Below are 17,302 nucleotides of genomic sequence, written 5' to 3'. Positions count from 1 at the left end.
GCGACCTAACGGTGCTATGGAGATAAAACCGAGCTAACCCTCTCATATCGAACAGCTGACGCGGATGCGGATCTTGCGGTACACGCGTCGCCCATCCAACGACCAGAAATGATGTGGGCCCGACGCATCGCTCGCCTTTCCCCTCCATAAATGAACGCCCTCCGGCGACCCCTTCCTTCACTCTTAATTGCCCGTCCAATAGGGACTAAATAGCAAAAGGGTTCGTCTTCCTGCCTGAGGAGGAAGAGCACGGAGAAAGACGTCCTTGATTCCGACTCGTTGCCAAAGATTAGAACTTTGCCAGCATCGAATCGGTCGATGCCATGGGAACCGAGGTGTTGCGCCCCCAAGACTGCCTCCTCCGCCCATCCCCTGGCCTTCGGAGCGCCAAACCCCTCCGCAGGAGGAGGGAGGGATCGCCCAAACAGCCCGCCAAGCCCCGTCTGGCCATGGGGCAGGTGACCATCCTCAGGCGAGGTGAGTCGCTGGAGGCCGCAAAGGCGAGGAAGGGCGGGCCGGGCACGGCGGCCATTCCCTCCGCCAGCGTCGGGTGGGATCCGGCGTTGTTCGGCATGGGGCGGCTAGGGCCGGACCCGGTCATGATCCCGAAGCAGATCCGGCTGAGATCGCCGGCGGCTGCGATGCCGCCGGACGTGTACGCGGGGTCGGCGTTCGATCTCTCGCCGTCGCCCCGGGCGCTGCCGCTGCCGAGCTTCTCAAGGAGGAAAGAGGATCTACCGCCGGCGGGGGCGAAGGCCGTCGTGGATTGTTCCGCCACCAAGGATCTGAGGCGATTGCTTCGGCTGGAATGATACGATCTGAAAGTTAAATAGTTTAAGCAAAGAAAAAGGGACGAATAATCCGAAAGATGGCTTCTTTCCCCTCTTCCTCTCTTTGATGGGATCAAATCCAACTTTTTCTTGTTTTCCGTGCGATTTTTGGAAGGACGGATGAATCACAAGAAGTTGGATATGATCTCTGCGATCAAAGGATGAACAGAGAGGGACAAAAAAAGGAAAGACTCAGATGAAAACAATGGGAATTGTGATATGTAATTGCTGTGAACTGATCTCAAATCCTATTCTTCTCTAGCATGGAGAAGTGGTTTCCAATCCAAACATAATATGATCACATGTATTAGCCAAATCTTTTCTCCTCTGTTCTTCTTCTCCTCATCTGTGTTCTTTGTTTTCCATACAAGTTTTTGGTCATGTGGCAGATGTGGAGCCATTCCTTTTCCTTGGAAGAGAGATGGGTTGCTGGCATATGCTCTTGGCATCTGCCAAGTTGCAGTTGTCGGTCTTCCTAATTCCTAATTATAATCAACTTTTTTTGGAACTTAATGGCAAGGATTGCAAAAGCGAAGCTTCCAAGCAAAGGATGTAAACAGTTTACACTGCTTATGTTTACTTCAACGAGATTTTATCTTCTTACTGCAAACTTCTAAGTTGTTTTGTTCCACTCATATAACTATCTGGTTTAACTCATTGACCCGAATGATGAATAAAAAATAAAATACCTATTCAATACATTACATTCAACTTCTTTCCTTTACCTTTGATGGGTTGGTCTGCTGTCAATGTAAGAGTAAAAAAAAAGTACTCTTGATGATTGAATTTTCTTTGAGACGGGACCAAATTGAGCAAAATAATGTTCTTATAATATCGAATTGTTTTTGTTATTGCTTGGAAAAAGCATCTGAATAAATCCTTCCAACAATAATGTTGATAATGATTAAAAATTTATCACCTTCTTCCACCTCAAACCACCACCAATTAATGCGATTTAATTGCATTTCTCTCTTTGTCAGGGGATCCGACAAATAATGTGGGTCAAACATCGATTCGTCTCTAGTAAGGCTTAGTTCATCCCCATGATCACGTGCATAAGATTACATCTAGTAATGGAAGCATAATTCCATCATCTCTTGTACCACACCAAGACTTCTTTGCCTATTTCAAAATTATAAATTAATCTTTCATTTTCCTTTTTCTACTTCTAAACTAAACAAATGTATTCTTTTGATTGATGTCTCAAAGTTATTTTTCTCTACCGAAATATTGATTATCAAATACGTTCAATGAAAATTTTGATAAATAAATTGAATTAAAAAGACTTTCCCGCAATAATTCAACTTCAGTAGTAATAGAATGATAAGAGAATAGAAATAGTAGCAGAAAGAAAATTACACAAAAAGAACGTAGATTGACAGATGAAGTGTAAATGCAGATCAAGAATTTGGTCCCAAGAAATATTATATATCGTCATAGAGATAAACTTAGTAGAACAAACTCATCAATGATTTAAATTAAATCCTAAAGTTTTGAATCACTTGCCAAAATATAGAAGTTGGTTCTTCCTTGAACAACAAAGACAGACTAAAAGGGCAAAAAAATTGTTGAAGTCCCCCAGATAGAGATACCTTATTCGTTCACAAATAAGTGGGGTGGTGACAACCAATTTATTGTCATTTCACTTTTCATTGTCAACTTCAATATAGCTAAGTGAAGCAAATTATGCAAGTCTCATTTCCGTTGCAATCAAAGTGTGCAAATGGTTTTCCCTTTGCTAATGAGAACTCATGAAACAAGCAAACAACTCAGTAGTGTTTCATGTGGTGAAGTCCTTGAAACAAAAATTCACAGAGAAATCTGCTGCGAGTCAGAAGAATAGAGCTTATTATAAGTCAGTAGTATGTTCATATTTGCGAGTGCTCATGATGTTGTGAGGCTGCAGCTGGGTTATTCACTATAGCTAGTCTTCACTTCTGCTCACTAGGGTTTCTTCTTGTATGGCATGCTTTTAATGCTTGAACATCTGGTTTAAAAAAAATGAAAAAAGATACCTATTTAAAAACAAACTAATAAAACGTCTAGCAGCATATAATTTTTACCCCACTATTATCTCATCAAAGCACTGATGGAACACAAATTTGGCAGACAAACAACAATATTGTACATATTAATCATCTTGCATCCTTGATATGCTATGCGGCTTGGGAACATACTAGGTTTTACGCATAAAATAAGATTGCCTAATGAGAAAAAAAAATATCAAGTGCAACAGGCTCCAGATTTTTTGGTTTCTTTAAAAATAAAAAATCTATTGTCTGTAGAAACAAATGCAAAATAATCAAAATAGAACTTACAGGTTAAACAGAAAAATTAGGAAACAAATAATACAATTCAATTGGACTAGAACTCCATTTTTTAGGTAACTAAAGGCAAAACACTTTTGATTTATCATCCTTACCAGGAATGTACAACGACCTATCTGACAAGATGTTATGCATGTTACACATCTCCAGAGTCTGCTGTTGTTTTCTGGATTTTCTACTATTTCCCTATACAAAATCACATGATTGACTTTTTCTCTCCATTCCTGTGTCATGATTGACTCTAAATTAGTGTTGCATCTTCTGTCATCATTTCTAATGTATTCTATAAACCACCTAGAGAATCCCCACTTAAACACCTTTATACAGTTCTTCCCATTCCCAGCATCCACTGGAAACAGATCATTTGACGTGGTCACCCTTCAGTTCTGAAATTGCTCATGACTAAATTTACCATCCATTCTGGAATCACATACACCAAAGACCAGCCCAACAAATTCAGAACATAATGCCCCCATCACATATTCTGATTAACTCTTTACTTCAAACAATTTCTCTCATTGCTAAATTTACACTCACCTACAAACCATGCTTTACAAGCCCATGTGACCAATGATCCAGCGAATATGGAAGTAAAAGAAAGCATTATTTTGTGATAAAAAAAACAAAAGACCAAAATCATTTTATTTGTCATATTTTTATTCTGGTTAGCAAGGTCTTTTCAATTTTTTTGATATTCCGTTATGTAACGGACAAACTTCTAAACAAGATGTTGGATGTAATGCTTATGTCTGTCCGTTGTCTTTTGGCATGTTCATGCCTTGTACAGCAGGTAGAGGGGCGGCCGAAGGCTAAATAGTCCCATGTTAGTTGGGTTGGTGGCCTCTTTAGGCTTGTAAATAAAGGTTATGTCATGTGGACACGTGCAAGAGCTTTTCGGTCTGTAATGGACCATTTTACCCTTTGTTGTGCAACTATTCAGAGCTTGTAAAGTCTGTTTGTAATTTGCATTGTCTATGAAGTATTTTTCGGACATGTTTGCTTGTGGATCCCGATTGAGGCGTTCTCTTTAACCCGTTCTCTCTTTTGTTGGTCCTAAGGGACAATGGGAGGCTTCGGGGAGGCTGACCTTTGCGGACGGACGCGCGAGGGTGCCGCACGCCTTAGGCAAAACTTGCTAAGGTCGTGACATTATGGTATCAGAGCGGGACAAGCACTCATAGAAACACATGACATGCAAACGTGGGGGACCTAGCGGGGCTGCGTCGAGGGCAGTCAGCACACGCGCGACCGTTTGAGGGAAAACGGGCATGGAGATGTAGGGAAAAGAGTCGCTCAAAGGAGCGGGCATCTAACATTGGCATTTTGAGGAATGGCCAACCCTTCGCGCAAGAGGCACCACGAGAACAGGCAAGCTTGGAAGAATGCGGAGCGCACAAAGGCTGGGATGGCTGAGTTTGAGCTACGGCTCAACGTTGACAACTATACTTGATGGCGCTCTAGGCAAGCGAGGCGCTTGGCAAGAATGAGACCATCCAAGGTGGAATGAGTTGTTCAACGACCAAAAGAGTTATGCAAAGCTCACAGAGATGAGGGGAATTGCTAACTCGAAGAATTTGGTACTCATGCATGGGCTTGTATGCGGACGATGGAATGTTCGTGGCCATCCCAAGGCGACCGAGACTCGGCGCCATGGAGCATTGAAACTTTCTCTTCGTCATGCAAAGGATACGTCCGGAAGAGGCTGAAGTGTGCAACGAGTTCAGCATGTTGCTAGGCCTTGAGGGGTGCAGCGGTGGTTGTATTGACGTGGAGGCGCAATCTAGCAAGTGCGTCTGCAGGAGGCAGAACAATGCACAGTTTGTTCAGCAGATCGGAGTAGTCCAAGGGGATGGTGGTCTCCGAAACGAAGAGAGATGTTGCTCCAACGGGACAGTTATCCAGGAGGGATAAGTCTCGGCACTCCAGAGGGAGAATCATGTGAGACGGACTTCACATGTTGAGGAGGAGTACCTCACAAACAACTCCACGAAGCTCAATGGACCGAGCAAGCAGCGAGGAGTTGCCGCATGATCTCGCTCGAGAGAATGCATTGGTGGATGCATTGCGAGATCAAGTGGGGGAGCGACCTAAAGCAACTTAAATGAAGGCACACTTAGAGTCGATATGGAGATCGGACTCAAGGGAGGGTTGACCCGTGGAATGGTGGGCGCGAGGGCCACCATCGACTCAATGCAAAAACGAGGAGCGGAGCAACTTGGGTGTAACTTGGCGAAGTACCCAAGCCGCCTGAAGGGAGCCAGCAGAGAAGTTGGAACATGGAGCAGAAGCACAGTGCTTTCCTTAGACAGAGGTCAAAGACATGAACTCTTGCAGAGGCAAGGGTAGGATCATGTTGTTCCATGGGTCCTTCATTCTGACGGAGCGGACTCATCTTGCATGGTGCCAAAGACGAAGGGAGCTTCTGGGCACATGCACCTTATCTCGGAGGAGCATTTGATGGAGGAACTAAGGCGACTCAATTTGCAGAGGCGAAGTTGGGTTCATGAGGCCTTAGCACGGGGTAAGAGGACGCAGAGGCGGGTACTCTTGAAGAATATGCCATAGTGTTGCCATTCAAGTTGCTATGAAGAAAGCAGTGCACGGCGGAGATTGTGCTGGTAGGGGCAGAGGCCCAGGATCTAGACAATGGTGCACAAATCACAGTGAAGTCGGTGGACTTCGGGAGCTACTAGGCGACGGACTGTCCTAGAGCGGTGCTTCATCTGTGTGTAACCCAAGAGTGGGTGGATGAAGGTCGATTGCCAAAGGAACAAACAAAATCGAAGGTGGAGGAGACCCTGCGATGTATTGGCAGAGGCCACACATGGAGGGTTCACAATTCGAGCTTATTCCACAAAGATCAGAATGCAATGGAGATGTCACCAGGAGGCGACATGGTGTAGCGGATCGTGGTGGAACAGTTCGTGGCAATGCGATACACACAATCCGTCCCGTGAGGGATGAGATCATATGGAGGTATGATCGGGAGCTACTGGGAGCTTCGCTTTGGTGAACAACACGACGGCAAGAAGGGCTATGGATTCAAGGAGTGAAGGCCATGGTACCGCAGAGGCGGGTCTTCCGGGCGTGCACCGAATTTTGCATCGGATGAAAACCTTGGTCATCAGCATATGGGGGCTGGGTTCCACCAAGGGAAAAGTTCGAATGCAAGTACCAGTGAGTTCCATGGGAGGGACTTGATCATGCAGAGGTATGATCGAAGCAGCTGGAGAGTTGGACTTCTCCAGAGCTCATATTCGCTTAAGGGAGCCCGACAAGTCAGAGGACAAGGTCGAGTAAGCGAACGTTGCTACCAAGGAAGCTAAGGAGAACAGAATCGGTGCAAACTCTACAACGTGATGGCAGAGGCCATGCATGGGAGTTGCAGTCTGTCTTTCCATCGACCAAACGGACTGCTTGGAGAACACAATGGTGTTGAAGCAGGGGGTCGAAAGGGGCGAGGAAGCGACGACGAGTCCAGAGGGACTTAGCTACCCAAAATCAAGCATCAGTCGGAATGGAGGTGGACTCAGAGGAGTGCCACAGAGACATTTCTACTGATCATGCAGAAAAGGGATACAGATGCGAGGCGATGGATAGTAGGGCCATGGGCATGGCAGCGCCATGGTACCGCAGAGGCGGGACTTCCGTGCAAGTCATTGATCCCTTGCTCTCATGGAGGGAGAGCGCTTGGTCGTGAAAGGGGCCGAGGAGGTGGAGCATGCAGAGGCAATCTCCGAGTACCGAGACAAGGCTGAAGGGCAGAGGCCAAGAAACTTCGTAAGACCGGTGTCAACAAGTTTCTCATCAAGATAGCCGTAAGTGAAGGACTTCAGGTCATGCAAGAGTGCACGACCAAGGAACGAAGCAAGCAGTACACGGTGCTGTACCTTTGCTACTCAGTGGAGTAGGCGGCAGGGTTGATGGAGAAGACGATACAATCCCAGAGGCGACCTCATCTATCAGAGAATTACTCCAAGTTGGGGTGAAAACTTCCCGCATTCCAGAAGTTCGATAGCATTGAGAAGGTGAATCACAGTAGCTAACTCAACGCAAGGAGTGCAAACACTTCAAGTGCTTCAGAAGTGTGAGCAAAGAGCAGGCGAAGACCAGTAACCAGCTCGATGCATGAAGTACAACCTCGAGGAGGCGGGCGAAGTCAAAGTAACCTTTGCCTTCTCAACTCTTAAGAGAATGGGCGAAACCGAGTACCCCAGTTCTCTTATCTATCCAGCAGAGGAGCTCTGCACAAGTTCAAAGACCCTTCGAAGATAATGGAAGACAATAGTTGTCAAATCCTCACCAACGGTGATCAGTGCTACTGAGAGTAGATTGTCCGCTTCATTTCCCAACGAAATGTCAATCGAAAGCGGAAGTGATGCGAACCTACTTGGATGTGACAACTAACTAAAAGAAGAGTCAATGAGCAGATTTTGTGGAGGAAGGACCCAAAACTTCAGAAGTTTGCGAGGCGATGCTCGTTAAAGCTCCAACAAGCATCCACCCAGTTCAAGCAGCATGTGGAAATTGTGAGAGACTGGCGCAGTAAGGATGGTCTTTTCCTTCATTTGGTGGATCCGCAGGAATCAACGAGGATCAATACAACTCAGCCAACCCCACACCAGAGTCAGAGTCATTGGCGAGTTGAAGCAGCATGGCGGATCAAAGGTTCGACTACTCAGAAACAGCAGCGGAGAGCAGCTGGGAGCCAGGAGGCGCATTGCAGCTGGAGCAGAAGATTGAAGACTCAGCAAAGGCGAAGAGTTGCAGTGTTCACAAAGGCTTCGACGAGGACGTCAAAGGGATAAGTGGGGGAGAATGTAACGGACAAACTTCTAAACAAGATGTTGGATGTAATGCTTATGTCTGTCCGTTGTCTTTTGGCATGTTCATGCCTTGTACAGCAGGTAGAGGGGCGGCCGAAGGCTAAATAGTCCCATGTTAGTTGGGTTGGTGGCCTCTTTAGGCTTGTAAATAAAGGTTGTGTCATGTGGACACGTGCGAGAGCTTTTCGGTCTGTAATGGACCATTTTACCCTTTGTTGTGCAACTATTCAGAGCTTGTAAAGTCTGTTTGTAATTTGCATTGTCTATGAAGTGTTTTTCGGACATGTTTGCTTGTGGATCCCGATTGAGGCGTTCTCTTTAACCCATTCTCTCTTTTGTTGGTCCTAAGGGACAATGGGAGGCTTCGAGGAGGCTGACCTTTGCGGACGGACGCGCGAGGGTGCCGCACGCCTTAGGCAAAACTTGCTAAGGTCGTGACAGTTAGGTGATCAGAAAGTATTATGCTTCAGGACTATAAATGATTGAAATAAAAAACTCTAACATAGTCCTATCTTGATATACTGATTTAGTTTTGCTTTGTCCCAATTCCCAAGTTCTCATGGACACATATTGACATTTAATGCAATTAATTTACAATTGAAACTAACATTTAAGCATTAGCATCACACTGTTGGCTATTATTTATAGCTTGCAGCATTCCGGCTAGTCAGGTCCTAATTGTCACTATGGCATGAGCTTTTAGGATAAGTATAGCAATAGTAGCAACCAGTATATTTCACGGAAGACGAAAACTGGCACCAAAGTGGAATTTTCGTAAGTCAAATTCCACGGAACTTAACTTCGACACGAGTGTTCAGTTATCCAAGGATTTCTCTGAATTCAACTTAAGTAACTGTCTTCCCTTCCAACTTTTCCTTAAGTAACCTTGGCGCTCTCCACCGAAGTCCACTTTCTTCAAGTTTGGGACCTTTTGGAACTCCACTTCAGAGTCGGCATCAATTCATGGTGAATCAAATATAGGCAACTTTTGCCGCAAGTACACTTCAGGTCACTTATAGTGAAACAAGATAACCCTTGATATATTTAACAGTTCATTAATGTCGAGTAATCCATGAGGCAAGACGTCATGTGTCTTGGCTATAGTAGAAGTTACGTGACTTCTCAGACTCTTAGGCTGAGAATGTCTCTCACCATTTGTTAGGGGCTGTTGCAGTCTTCTTAAATTCTATCAAGATCATGGTTGCTAAAGCACTGTCTTCCAACTGAAATTGGTAAATAAATATCTGGCGACCGAAATTGGTTGGAGACCTGCCTCTACAAGCGAATAACTCCTATGTGCCTGTAGATAAAAACCATTCCAAGGTATACTGCTTCTTATTACCATCTCGGCGATCGTTAGTTAGGTCAACATCTAACTTGAGCATTCGAAAGGACCCACCAGAGGCAAGTTTGGTTTCCTTCTGACTATGCTGATATTGCAGATTTGCACGCCTCATATCTTGGCAGACTTAAACCACTCCTCCCCCCACCCTCTAGCTACCGTTTAAGTTGACTTGTATGGAGAATCACAAATATGCAAGTCTTCCTTTACCACACTACCAAGGAGAAATACCTAACTACAACTAAATATCTCGATCAAAATGTGAAAATTGTTTTAGAGACAGCAATAAGTAAATCACACCAAAAGGAAAAGAACCAGGCACGTACAGGATTGGCAGGACTTCCAATTCCTGTTGGTCTCGGCGAGGCACTCCTGTTTCAGAAGACAACGAATGATATGGGTACCATCCAGATCAGAACAAAGCGGCAGTCTATTAGAAGCGAAGGAAACCAGGAAAGAAGGAAGAAAGGAAGTGTTTGCCTGAAGGGACAAGTAGAGGGTGGCGCACTCCTTAAGTTGCTTCACGTTGTCGTCTTCCTCGTCGGCGTCCATGGCGTGGAGCGGAGGAGGAGAAGAAGCCGCCGGTGGGAGCTGCGCTGCGCCTGAATCTCTCGGAGATGCCATCAATCGATTTCGAATCCCTTTCTTCGTATGTCAAGGGGAAGAAGGAATCGGCAGGGTTTCGGGTTCTTAGCTCCGCCTGGGAACACCGAAACGCTCCGCCATGGCGTGAGCCACGAAGTGGGAAAAGGGTTTTAGGGATTGGAACCCGAGATTCCGATCTCATCCGACACAGGAAGACTCAACCCCAATGACACGGTATGACTCGAGTCTCCTCTGAACTGGGCTCGGATTTGGGACAACCTGTTCAAAACAAGTGACATTGGCTTGGGTTGCTTAGCTCATTCATTTATTTTTTCTTTGTGGAAAATAATAATACATGAATGAGCTAAATTGTGCGATCATAACCATTGATTACTGGGTATTCCTCCAAAACATTGGTTATTTTTTCCACAAAAAAAAAATTTTGTTCCTCCCTTAAGGCCTCATTGTCCTTTTTTTTAATTAAAAAATATCATTATGTAGCCACTACCGCTATTATACTGTTACCAGATACCAAGATAACAAGAGTCCTAGAAATATTTTCAAGTTTTTTGCTTCTCTCTGGTTCGATAAAAGATGGTAAAGCTCACATCCAGCCAGCCACCAAGCGATCAATTCAAACTCATATTTGCAACCCCATGACTTCGCCACATTCTTCTACGAATGCACCTTACCATATTGCAGGCCTCAGCTACCCGATCTGGCATTCTGCTATTTGTATCGCCTATGCTGACAGAATTAGCTGGTCATAGACAATGAAGATGCCAAAGCAAGTCCTTCTAAAGGTCAGGGAGTTTCATTTTGCTTGAAGTGGCTCTGCCTCATTTGCACAGCGGAAGAGATAGCAAAGTCCATATACAGAAGGGCCTAGAATGTCACTGAAAATGTCACCGACGAAAGAGTGTATGGGTCTTTTTTTGTGCATTCTGATGTAAGTGGAAGAACACATTTAATTATCCTGCACATCGTGAGGATTGGATAGAGTTAGCAATAGTATAGTAAACAAATTTCTCTGACAAATTCTAAAACTATGGATGTGCATGATTATGAAATAATCAGGTGGTATTTAACTCCTAACAATGAGATAAGGATGGCAATATAACCACTTACGTTTAAAATTTTACAAGTCATTAGTAGAGTAGTGCTTCCCAGTACCAAAATTGAAGGCATATATATAGTACCATTTAACTCCAGTCAGTCCGAATTAATCGCTGCCATAACAAAAAAATATCACAACTGAAGTGTTGGAGAATTACAGAAGAAAAACATAGGAAACAGAAGGCGTACCATTTAAATGGAAAGACTGAGTTGAAGGGGCAGCACGTGCAGAACTTAGATCCACTGAGCAGTCAGGAAGGCACGACTGCAGCTCGAGACAGCTGCTTTTCTTTGAGAGATTAACTTCTGATCGTGAGACTATGTACCTCTCAACTTTTAATTTACCTGGATCTAGAGAAGCATTGTTGTTGTTGGTTTGGATAGCTCCATCATTTGCAGCAGCATATGACTGATACAATTATTTTTGAAATGTTGGAAGCTGTTACCAAAACAATGAAGAAAATGCAGCTAATGTTATCGTCAGGTAATAAAAGGTTGAACTTACATCACTGATGTTTCTGATCTGCACAACAATAACTGTTATATCATCTGTCCGGTTTTCATTCTCTAACCACAATTTGTAAGATTCAGAAGCAATTTCCAAGCAGGCATCCTGAGGATCAGCAAACCTGGAAACCTGAAGCCAAAAACAGGTCTCTGAAAGCAGCAAAACTGGTGTAAACTTATTAAATAAATAGATTCAGCGATCAAAATGTATAACAATCAGATATAGCAAAAGAGGATGTTGTGAACAAATAAGATGAGTCAATCAGAATTAGAAGTGTGAAAAGAGGTAGAGTGAGACATTAAAAAAATACTAAAAATAATATGAAAAGAGTGAAATACTCTTGATTTAACTAGAGATATTGCATGACACAAAATGATAGAAAATTATTCATATATCCAACCCCAAATAGTTGGGACATGAACCGTTGTAATGCAAAACTTTTCATGTTTGTGAGAAAGAAAGAAACATGAGGAACTTGAAAGAATCAAAATATATATTTTTACATTATCTATAAAGAAAATATACAAGAAAAGTTTATGCCCAGAAGAAATTGCAAGTGTATATACCTGCACAAGATGAGCTGATATAATAAGGATTAATGGATGAACATATACAACTCAAAGAAAAAAAAACAAGAGGTTAAAGACCATTAAAGTCAACCAATTGATGTTGTTCCATCCCATCAAGTCTTCTAGTACAAAATAACATGAGATTGACAATCTCATGCCTAGTTCATTCTTTTATTCAACTATAAGATACTCCACAATGAACCAGGCTCTTAATTGTCACTGGCTCTTAAGAACCTCTTTCTGATTTAGAGTTTTCATATAGGGTGGATGGTTATTATCTTTGATGTCAGCATTACACAACCATGTTAGAAGTTGGACCCTTCATTGCCGTCTTCTTGCCAACATCATGCTTTGCTTAATGAAGGCCAACAGTATTGGAATTTGAAATCTTGTGCTTCCTATCCGAATAAAGTCCTCAGACACGTACATCTGATGCTCATATTATCTGGACTAAAGAGGCAGAATCTAATTCTTTATTGTTTCTTTTTATCTCATTCCAATATGTGATAAGGAATTTACCCTCATACAACATCTCTAACAAAACCTCTCATACTTATTTCTTGTGTAGTAAACTCAACTTTCATCAGATAATCTACACCTGACTGTAGCAATTATCCACTGGTGAAAGTCATTAAAGTCAATATCATCTTTAAAGAAAGTCTTTGTTCAAAATTATCAGAAGCAATATAAAGAAATTTGATTCAACTGTAGAAAATTACAGATCATGGTAGAAATCAAAGGATACAAACTTAGGAAGACATAATATCCAAACTCGACAGGGCACTGAGGAATTATTTGTATAGCCTAGTCTTCTATCAGACAAAGAGTCATGCCAGAAGAGAAAAAAAAAAACATTGGACTTGATTGCCAAAGTTCAATTACATTCACCTATTGCGTAACAGGAAAAAAGATCCACTAAAGAAAGAAGTTCACTAGAAAAATAACTTTAGGTGTATTCTAGAGAAGTGTCAACTTCAAATTCATTATTGGCCATCTCTTTACTAATTCATACACTTATACTATCACATTCATTTTAGTATAGATCTGCAAAAGTGTATGTCAATTAGGTTTGGTAACAGTATAAGTAAAGAAATCACAAATGAATGCACTAAGCAAATATCAAACAAAGCAATCCTCTAGAGGAGAAATGGAGACTTACCATATCTACCACCGCTTGACTTGATAGAAACTCAAATATGCCATCACTTGCCACAACAAAGAAGAGATGGTTTGGTGTGATCTTCACAGTCTTAACCTCCGGATCAGCGATCACTCCTATACTCTCTGCCGTCGAGTCTCCCACACTCCTTGTGAAAGCCGTCCCTGGGTACATGCCATTTTGCACCCACAGCCTTGGTGGATCCCCGTCACCATCCTCCTCATCACCCCAGCTCTGTATATCAGGATCCACAATGCCCTCCACTTGATCAACACTCAACACTCTCGCCCCGCAGAGCTTCACCCTCTCGTACTCATCCTTCCTGTACGGCGTCTGATCACTCGATAAGTCCTCGGCCATGACACGATTACCATTCCAAACTCCGGCCACAGCCCGTGAATCCCCCACATTCGCAACATAGAGCGTGTTCCCATCTACAAGAACAGTGATCGCGGTCGTGCCGCTCATCGAATCATCGATCTCGCTGTCATGAATCGCCGAATTGGCTGCCAGGAAAGCGGAGTGATAGGCTTCTACGGGATCCTCCGACAGGTGAGCATCGCCGGACAAGATGTCTGCGAGCTTGTCACGGACGAACACGGAGCACTGGGTGCCGAACTGGCCGTGTCCATCGAAGACGCCAAAGAAGTGGAGATCGGGGTTGGCCTGGAAGCCGGTCTTCACGCAGAAGCTGTCCTGGTTAGCGCGGTCGGGCGAGTCAGGATAGTGGCCACGCTGCGTGAGGGAGGCGTACCGTAGGCAGATACCGGCGGAGGGGACGACCGCAAAGCCGCCGGAGAGCGCGTGGAGGGGGAGACCGCGCGAGGAGTCCGTTTCGTGGATCCTAAAGGGATCGGTGGCGTCGGTGGAGATGGAGGAGGGTTGGTAGTGGCAGCAGCTGCTGCTGCAGCGCTTCTTGTAGCGGCCACAGCGCTTGCCCTGGACACACCCCATTCAACCTTTCGTGTCCTGAACCTTTCGTGGGGGATGAGGGAAGCAAACGGGCGATCGCCTCTTCGGCTTCAGTTAGAAGCTGAGATCGTACAAAACCAAAAGAAAGTTCGATCAGATCGCCGAAGGAAGCAACGGCAGTAGCATTCGAGAGAGCAGAAGGATCGGAGAAGGGTTTGAAATGGAAAAGATGCGGCCGCCTCAAAGTGTGAAGTGGACGGAACGGGAGTACGGGGGACTCCTGCAGACCAAGCTATAATGACGGGTGGGTTCGCAACATAAAGGGGCAAGTCTACAGTGATGAACACAAAAGGGGAGGAGGGAATGGCCCAGAAAGCCAAGTGTGGGTGGAAAGACGATATCAAATACTTTTTGCGTGTCTTTTTTAGAACTTTTAAATTCATTTACTTTATCATAATTGTGTATGGTGAGATATTTATTTATAAATAATATAAAATTAAATTAAATTAAAATTATTTTATAATTATAAATTTAGGACAGAGGCAGCCAACGAGGCAGAAATTGACAATGTCCGAATGGATAACGATGGCGAGAGATATTTAGGGTATTAGATAAAAAAAAATATTAAATAAAAAATTAAAACCCGGTGATACGTTAAAAAATCCAAAAGGAATGATTTTTTTTCAAGAAAATCGTCTAAATTTTTTTACCTCTAAAACATTAGTATAAGGACCGTGCTTCCTCTTTGTATTGCAAACACCTAAAAAAATTAAAATATATTTTACTATTTACATTTCATCTATTGATGATCTTATCCTTTTTCCTTTTTCTCATAATCCCATTGTGTTTCTCATAATCTTTGACATTGCTTGTTGTCACTTCATTCTTATTGGTGGTCTTGATCCAATGTGAAGGCGAGTAAGTGTGTGGTCGTTGTAGTCACTTTCACTTACTCGATCCACTCCTCCCCTCTTTGTCCTCCCTCCTCAATTACTCACTACATTATAAGCCACATCGACTTTATTATCAAAATATATATTTATCTGTTATGCTTCTTCTATAATCATTTTCTCCTATATTATATTATAAAAAATATATAGAGACGACATCAAACGAAAAAATAAAAATCTCATATTTCTCAAAAAGGTGCTTGGTGCGAAGATTGGTGCGTAAAAATTCGTAAAATTAAAAATCATATGTGAGATAGTTATGTTACATGGGGAGATCGTATATCCCTGAATTCCTATAGATCTATGAGAAAGATGAAAGAGGTCAAGTGTTCTCCTCTCTAGCGGTGAACCACACGGTAGAAGCTATGAAGGCGCTCCTCAAATCACTATCCAAATCTTTATAATTGTTGGCTTAAGAGGAGAATGAGAGAGGAGAATAAGAGAGGTAGCCAAGAAGTCCCAACCTTTGACCCTTTAGTTCCCTCTTATTTATAAAGGTCTTCTGTCAACATAACCCTAATATATCATGTCCTATTGGGTATTGAATTTCTATCTAATTACCAAAGCCTCTTAGATTAGTGGGTCTCTATCCAATAATCTCTTATTAGTTTTTATTGGATCTCATCTATATGATCCAATAATTCATGAGCTTAATGGATATTTAATAAAATAGGGGCTTCGGTGGATATTTCATATCTGAATCTCTACTCGTCGTAACATCTATCATATGTATATGACCCCCTAGGCCCAATATTGAGCCGGTCGTGAGTCATACATATCAAAACTCTTTCCAATTCAGTGAATTATTATCTCTATAATAATTCACTCGACTTATCAACTACAGATGTACTATGCCACTACGCCGTAGTCCCTAGACGATATAGGGCAATTCAATCCTTTGGACCTATTTATCCTCAGTTATCGTGTACATATAATCTCTCATTCATATAATATCTCACAAACCGTACACCAGATATGGTATTGTTAGGCTCATACGATTTCTCCTCAAGTCTCGCTCTAATCATATTCTTCTGAAGAACACTTTCTCTCTTAATCTGAATAACCTTGGCTAAGGATTTGTCTAAGCAAGAACACATATAATATTTGTCTTATGATACCGAGAGCGGATGATCCTCTATTAACACTCAATAGTCCTCCTAAGGTTGGTTGCCACTCTCGATGACCGGTTGTGCTAGATCTAAAACTTTCAAACATATAAGTTTGTTATCAAAGAGTGGAGTACTCATATAAGACATTCTTGGTATCTTAAGTCTAAGAACCAAGTACATCGCTAAGATGACGTAATCGTTATCTAACAATGAGGTATTATTAACCATCGAACATTTCGTGAGCGGACAATCAGTGAACTCATTCTCCAATGAGCACCTACATTATAGCCCTAGTGTCCCCCACATGAGTAGCTATGAGACCAACAGCTTCCATCATATGGACGAGTATACAGTATACTAATATGTCCGGTTATCTCGATGTCTCTCTCGAGTAACCTATGATTATGATTATTTAGGGTATACGTTTAAATGTGAATCAATCTCATTATTATGATTTCATCACAATTTGATTCTCATTGCAACATCGTAATATATTTATGTATCAAGTAATATAAAGTGAGAAAAAATCATAATAATAATAATAATAATAAGCAAAAGAAGTGCATATCATGTCGCATATGTCATCACTTACGTGATTGGTTTACATGACAACTATGACTAGCAATCTCTCACTTGATCTAAAGTCAATCACATATGTATCTAACCCTTATAAGATACTTGTGACACTCAAAGATAATTTAAGACAACAGCTTTGTTAGTGGATATGTGATATTAATTTTGAATTAAACTCTTTCCATTACTACATCTCATTGGGCCACGATCTCTCTAATAAGTTGGAATCTCCTCATAATACTTTTAATAAAACCCGAGTTCCCAAATTTGAGTAATCATCTTATACTTCTCACAATATAAGGGAATCAGTTTAATCGTTGTCTGGCATGACTACTAGATTTGTAATAAATTTCTTTATCCAGACTCCCTCCTTTGTTGCCTCTACTGTAGTAATGTAGTTCACCTCTGTAGTTGAGTTAGCAATTGTATCTTGCTTGGAACTCTTCCAGCATACTGCTCCTCCATTTGGGGTGAACACATACCCTGAGTTAGACTT

General features: G+C 42.6%; 2 protein-coding genes across 3 annotated transcripts; one reads left to right on the top strand and one right to left on the bottom strand.

Moving 5' to 3' along the window:
- The first annotated feature begins 141 nt into the window (after positions 1-141).
- Positions 142-1,146, top strand: LOC104000620 (uncharacterized). The gene has a single exon (XM_009422704.3). The coding sequence runs from the start codon at positions 324-326 to the stop codon at positions 810-812; it is 489 nt and encodes a 162-aa protein (XP_009420979.2). The 5' UTR covers positions 142-323; the 3' UTR covers positions 813-1,146.
- Positions 1,147-2,430: 1,284 nt separating this feature from the next.
- On the bottom strand, positions 2,431-14,532 carry LOC135595567 (probable protein phosphatase 2C 35). 2 transcript variants are annotated; one of them, XM_065086662.1, is made up of 7 exons: positions 13,263-14,532; positions 11,532-11,663; positions 11,216-11,435; positions 11,039-11,139; positions 9,806-10,886; positions 9,652-9,697; positions 2,431-2,817 (listed from the first exon to the last, which is right to left on the bottom strand). In XM_065086662.1, the coding sequence occupies exons 1-4, from the start codon at positions 14,214-14,216 to the stop codon at positions 11,123-11,125; spliced, it is 1,323 nt and encodes a 440-aa protein (XP_064942734.1). In that variant the 5' UTR covers positions 14,217-14,532; the 3' UTR covers positions 2,431-2,817; positions 9,652-9,697; positions 9,806-10,886; positions 11,039-11,122. The 2 variants fall into 2 exon arrangements, with proteins under 2 accessions (XP_064942734.1, XP_064942735.1); XM_065086663.1 differs by lacking the exons at positions 2,431-2,817; positions 9,652-9,697; positions 9,806-10,886 and having other exon boundaries at positions 11,216-11,307; positions 11,372-11,435.
- Positions 14,533-17,302: the final 2,770 nt, after the last annotated feature.

The sequence above is a fragment of the Musa acuminata genome, chromosome BXJ1-10, assembly GCF_036884655.1.
Source record: "Musa acuminata AAA Group cultivar baxijiao chromosome BXJ1-10, Cavendish_Baxijiao_AAA, whole genome shotgun sequence".
Lineage (NCBI taxonomy): Eukaryota > Viridiplantae > Streptophyta > Magnoliopsida > Zingiberales > Musaceae > Musa > Musa acuminata.
This window is presented reverse-complemented; position numbering and strand designations above follow the sequence as displayed.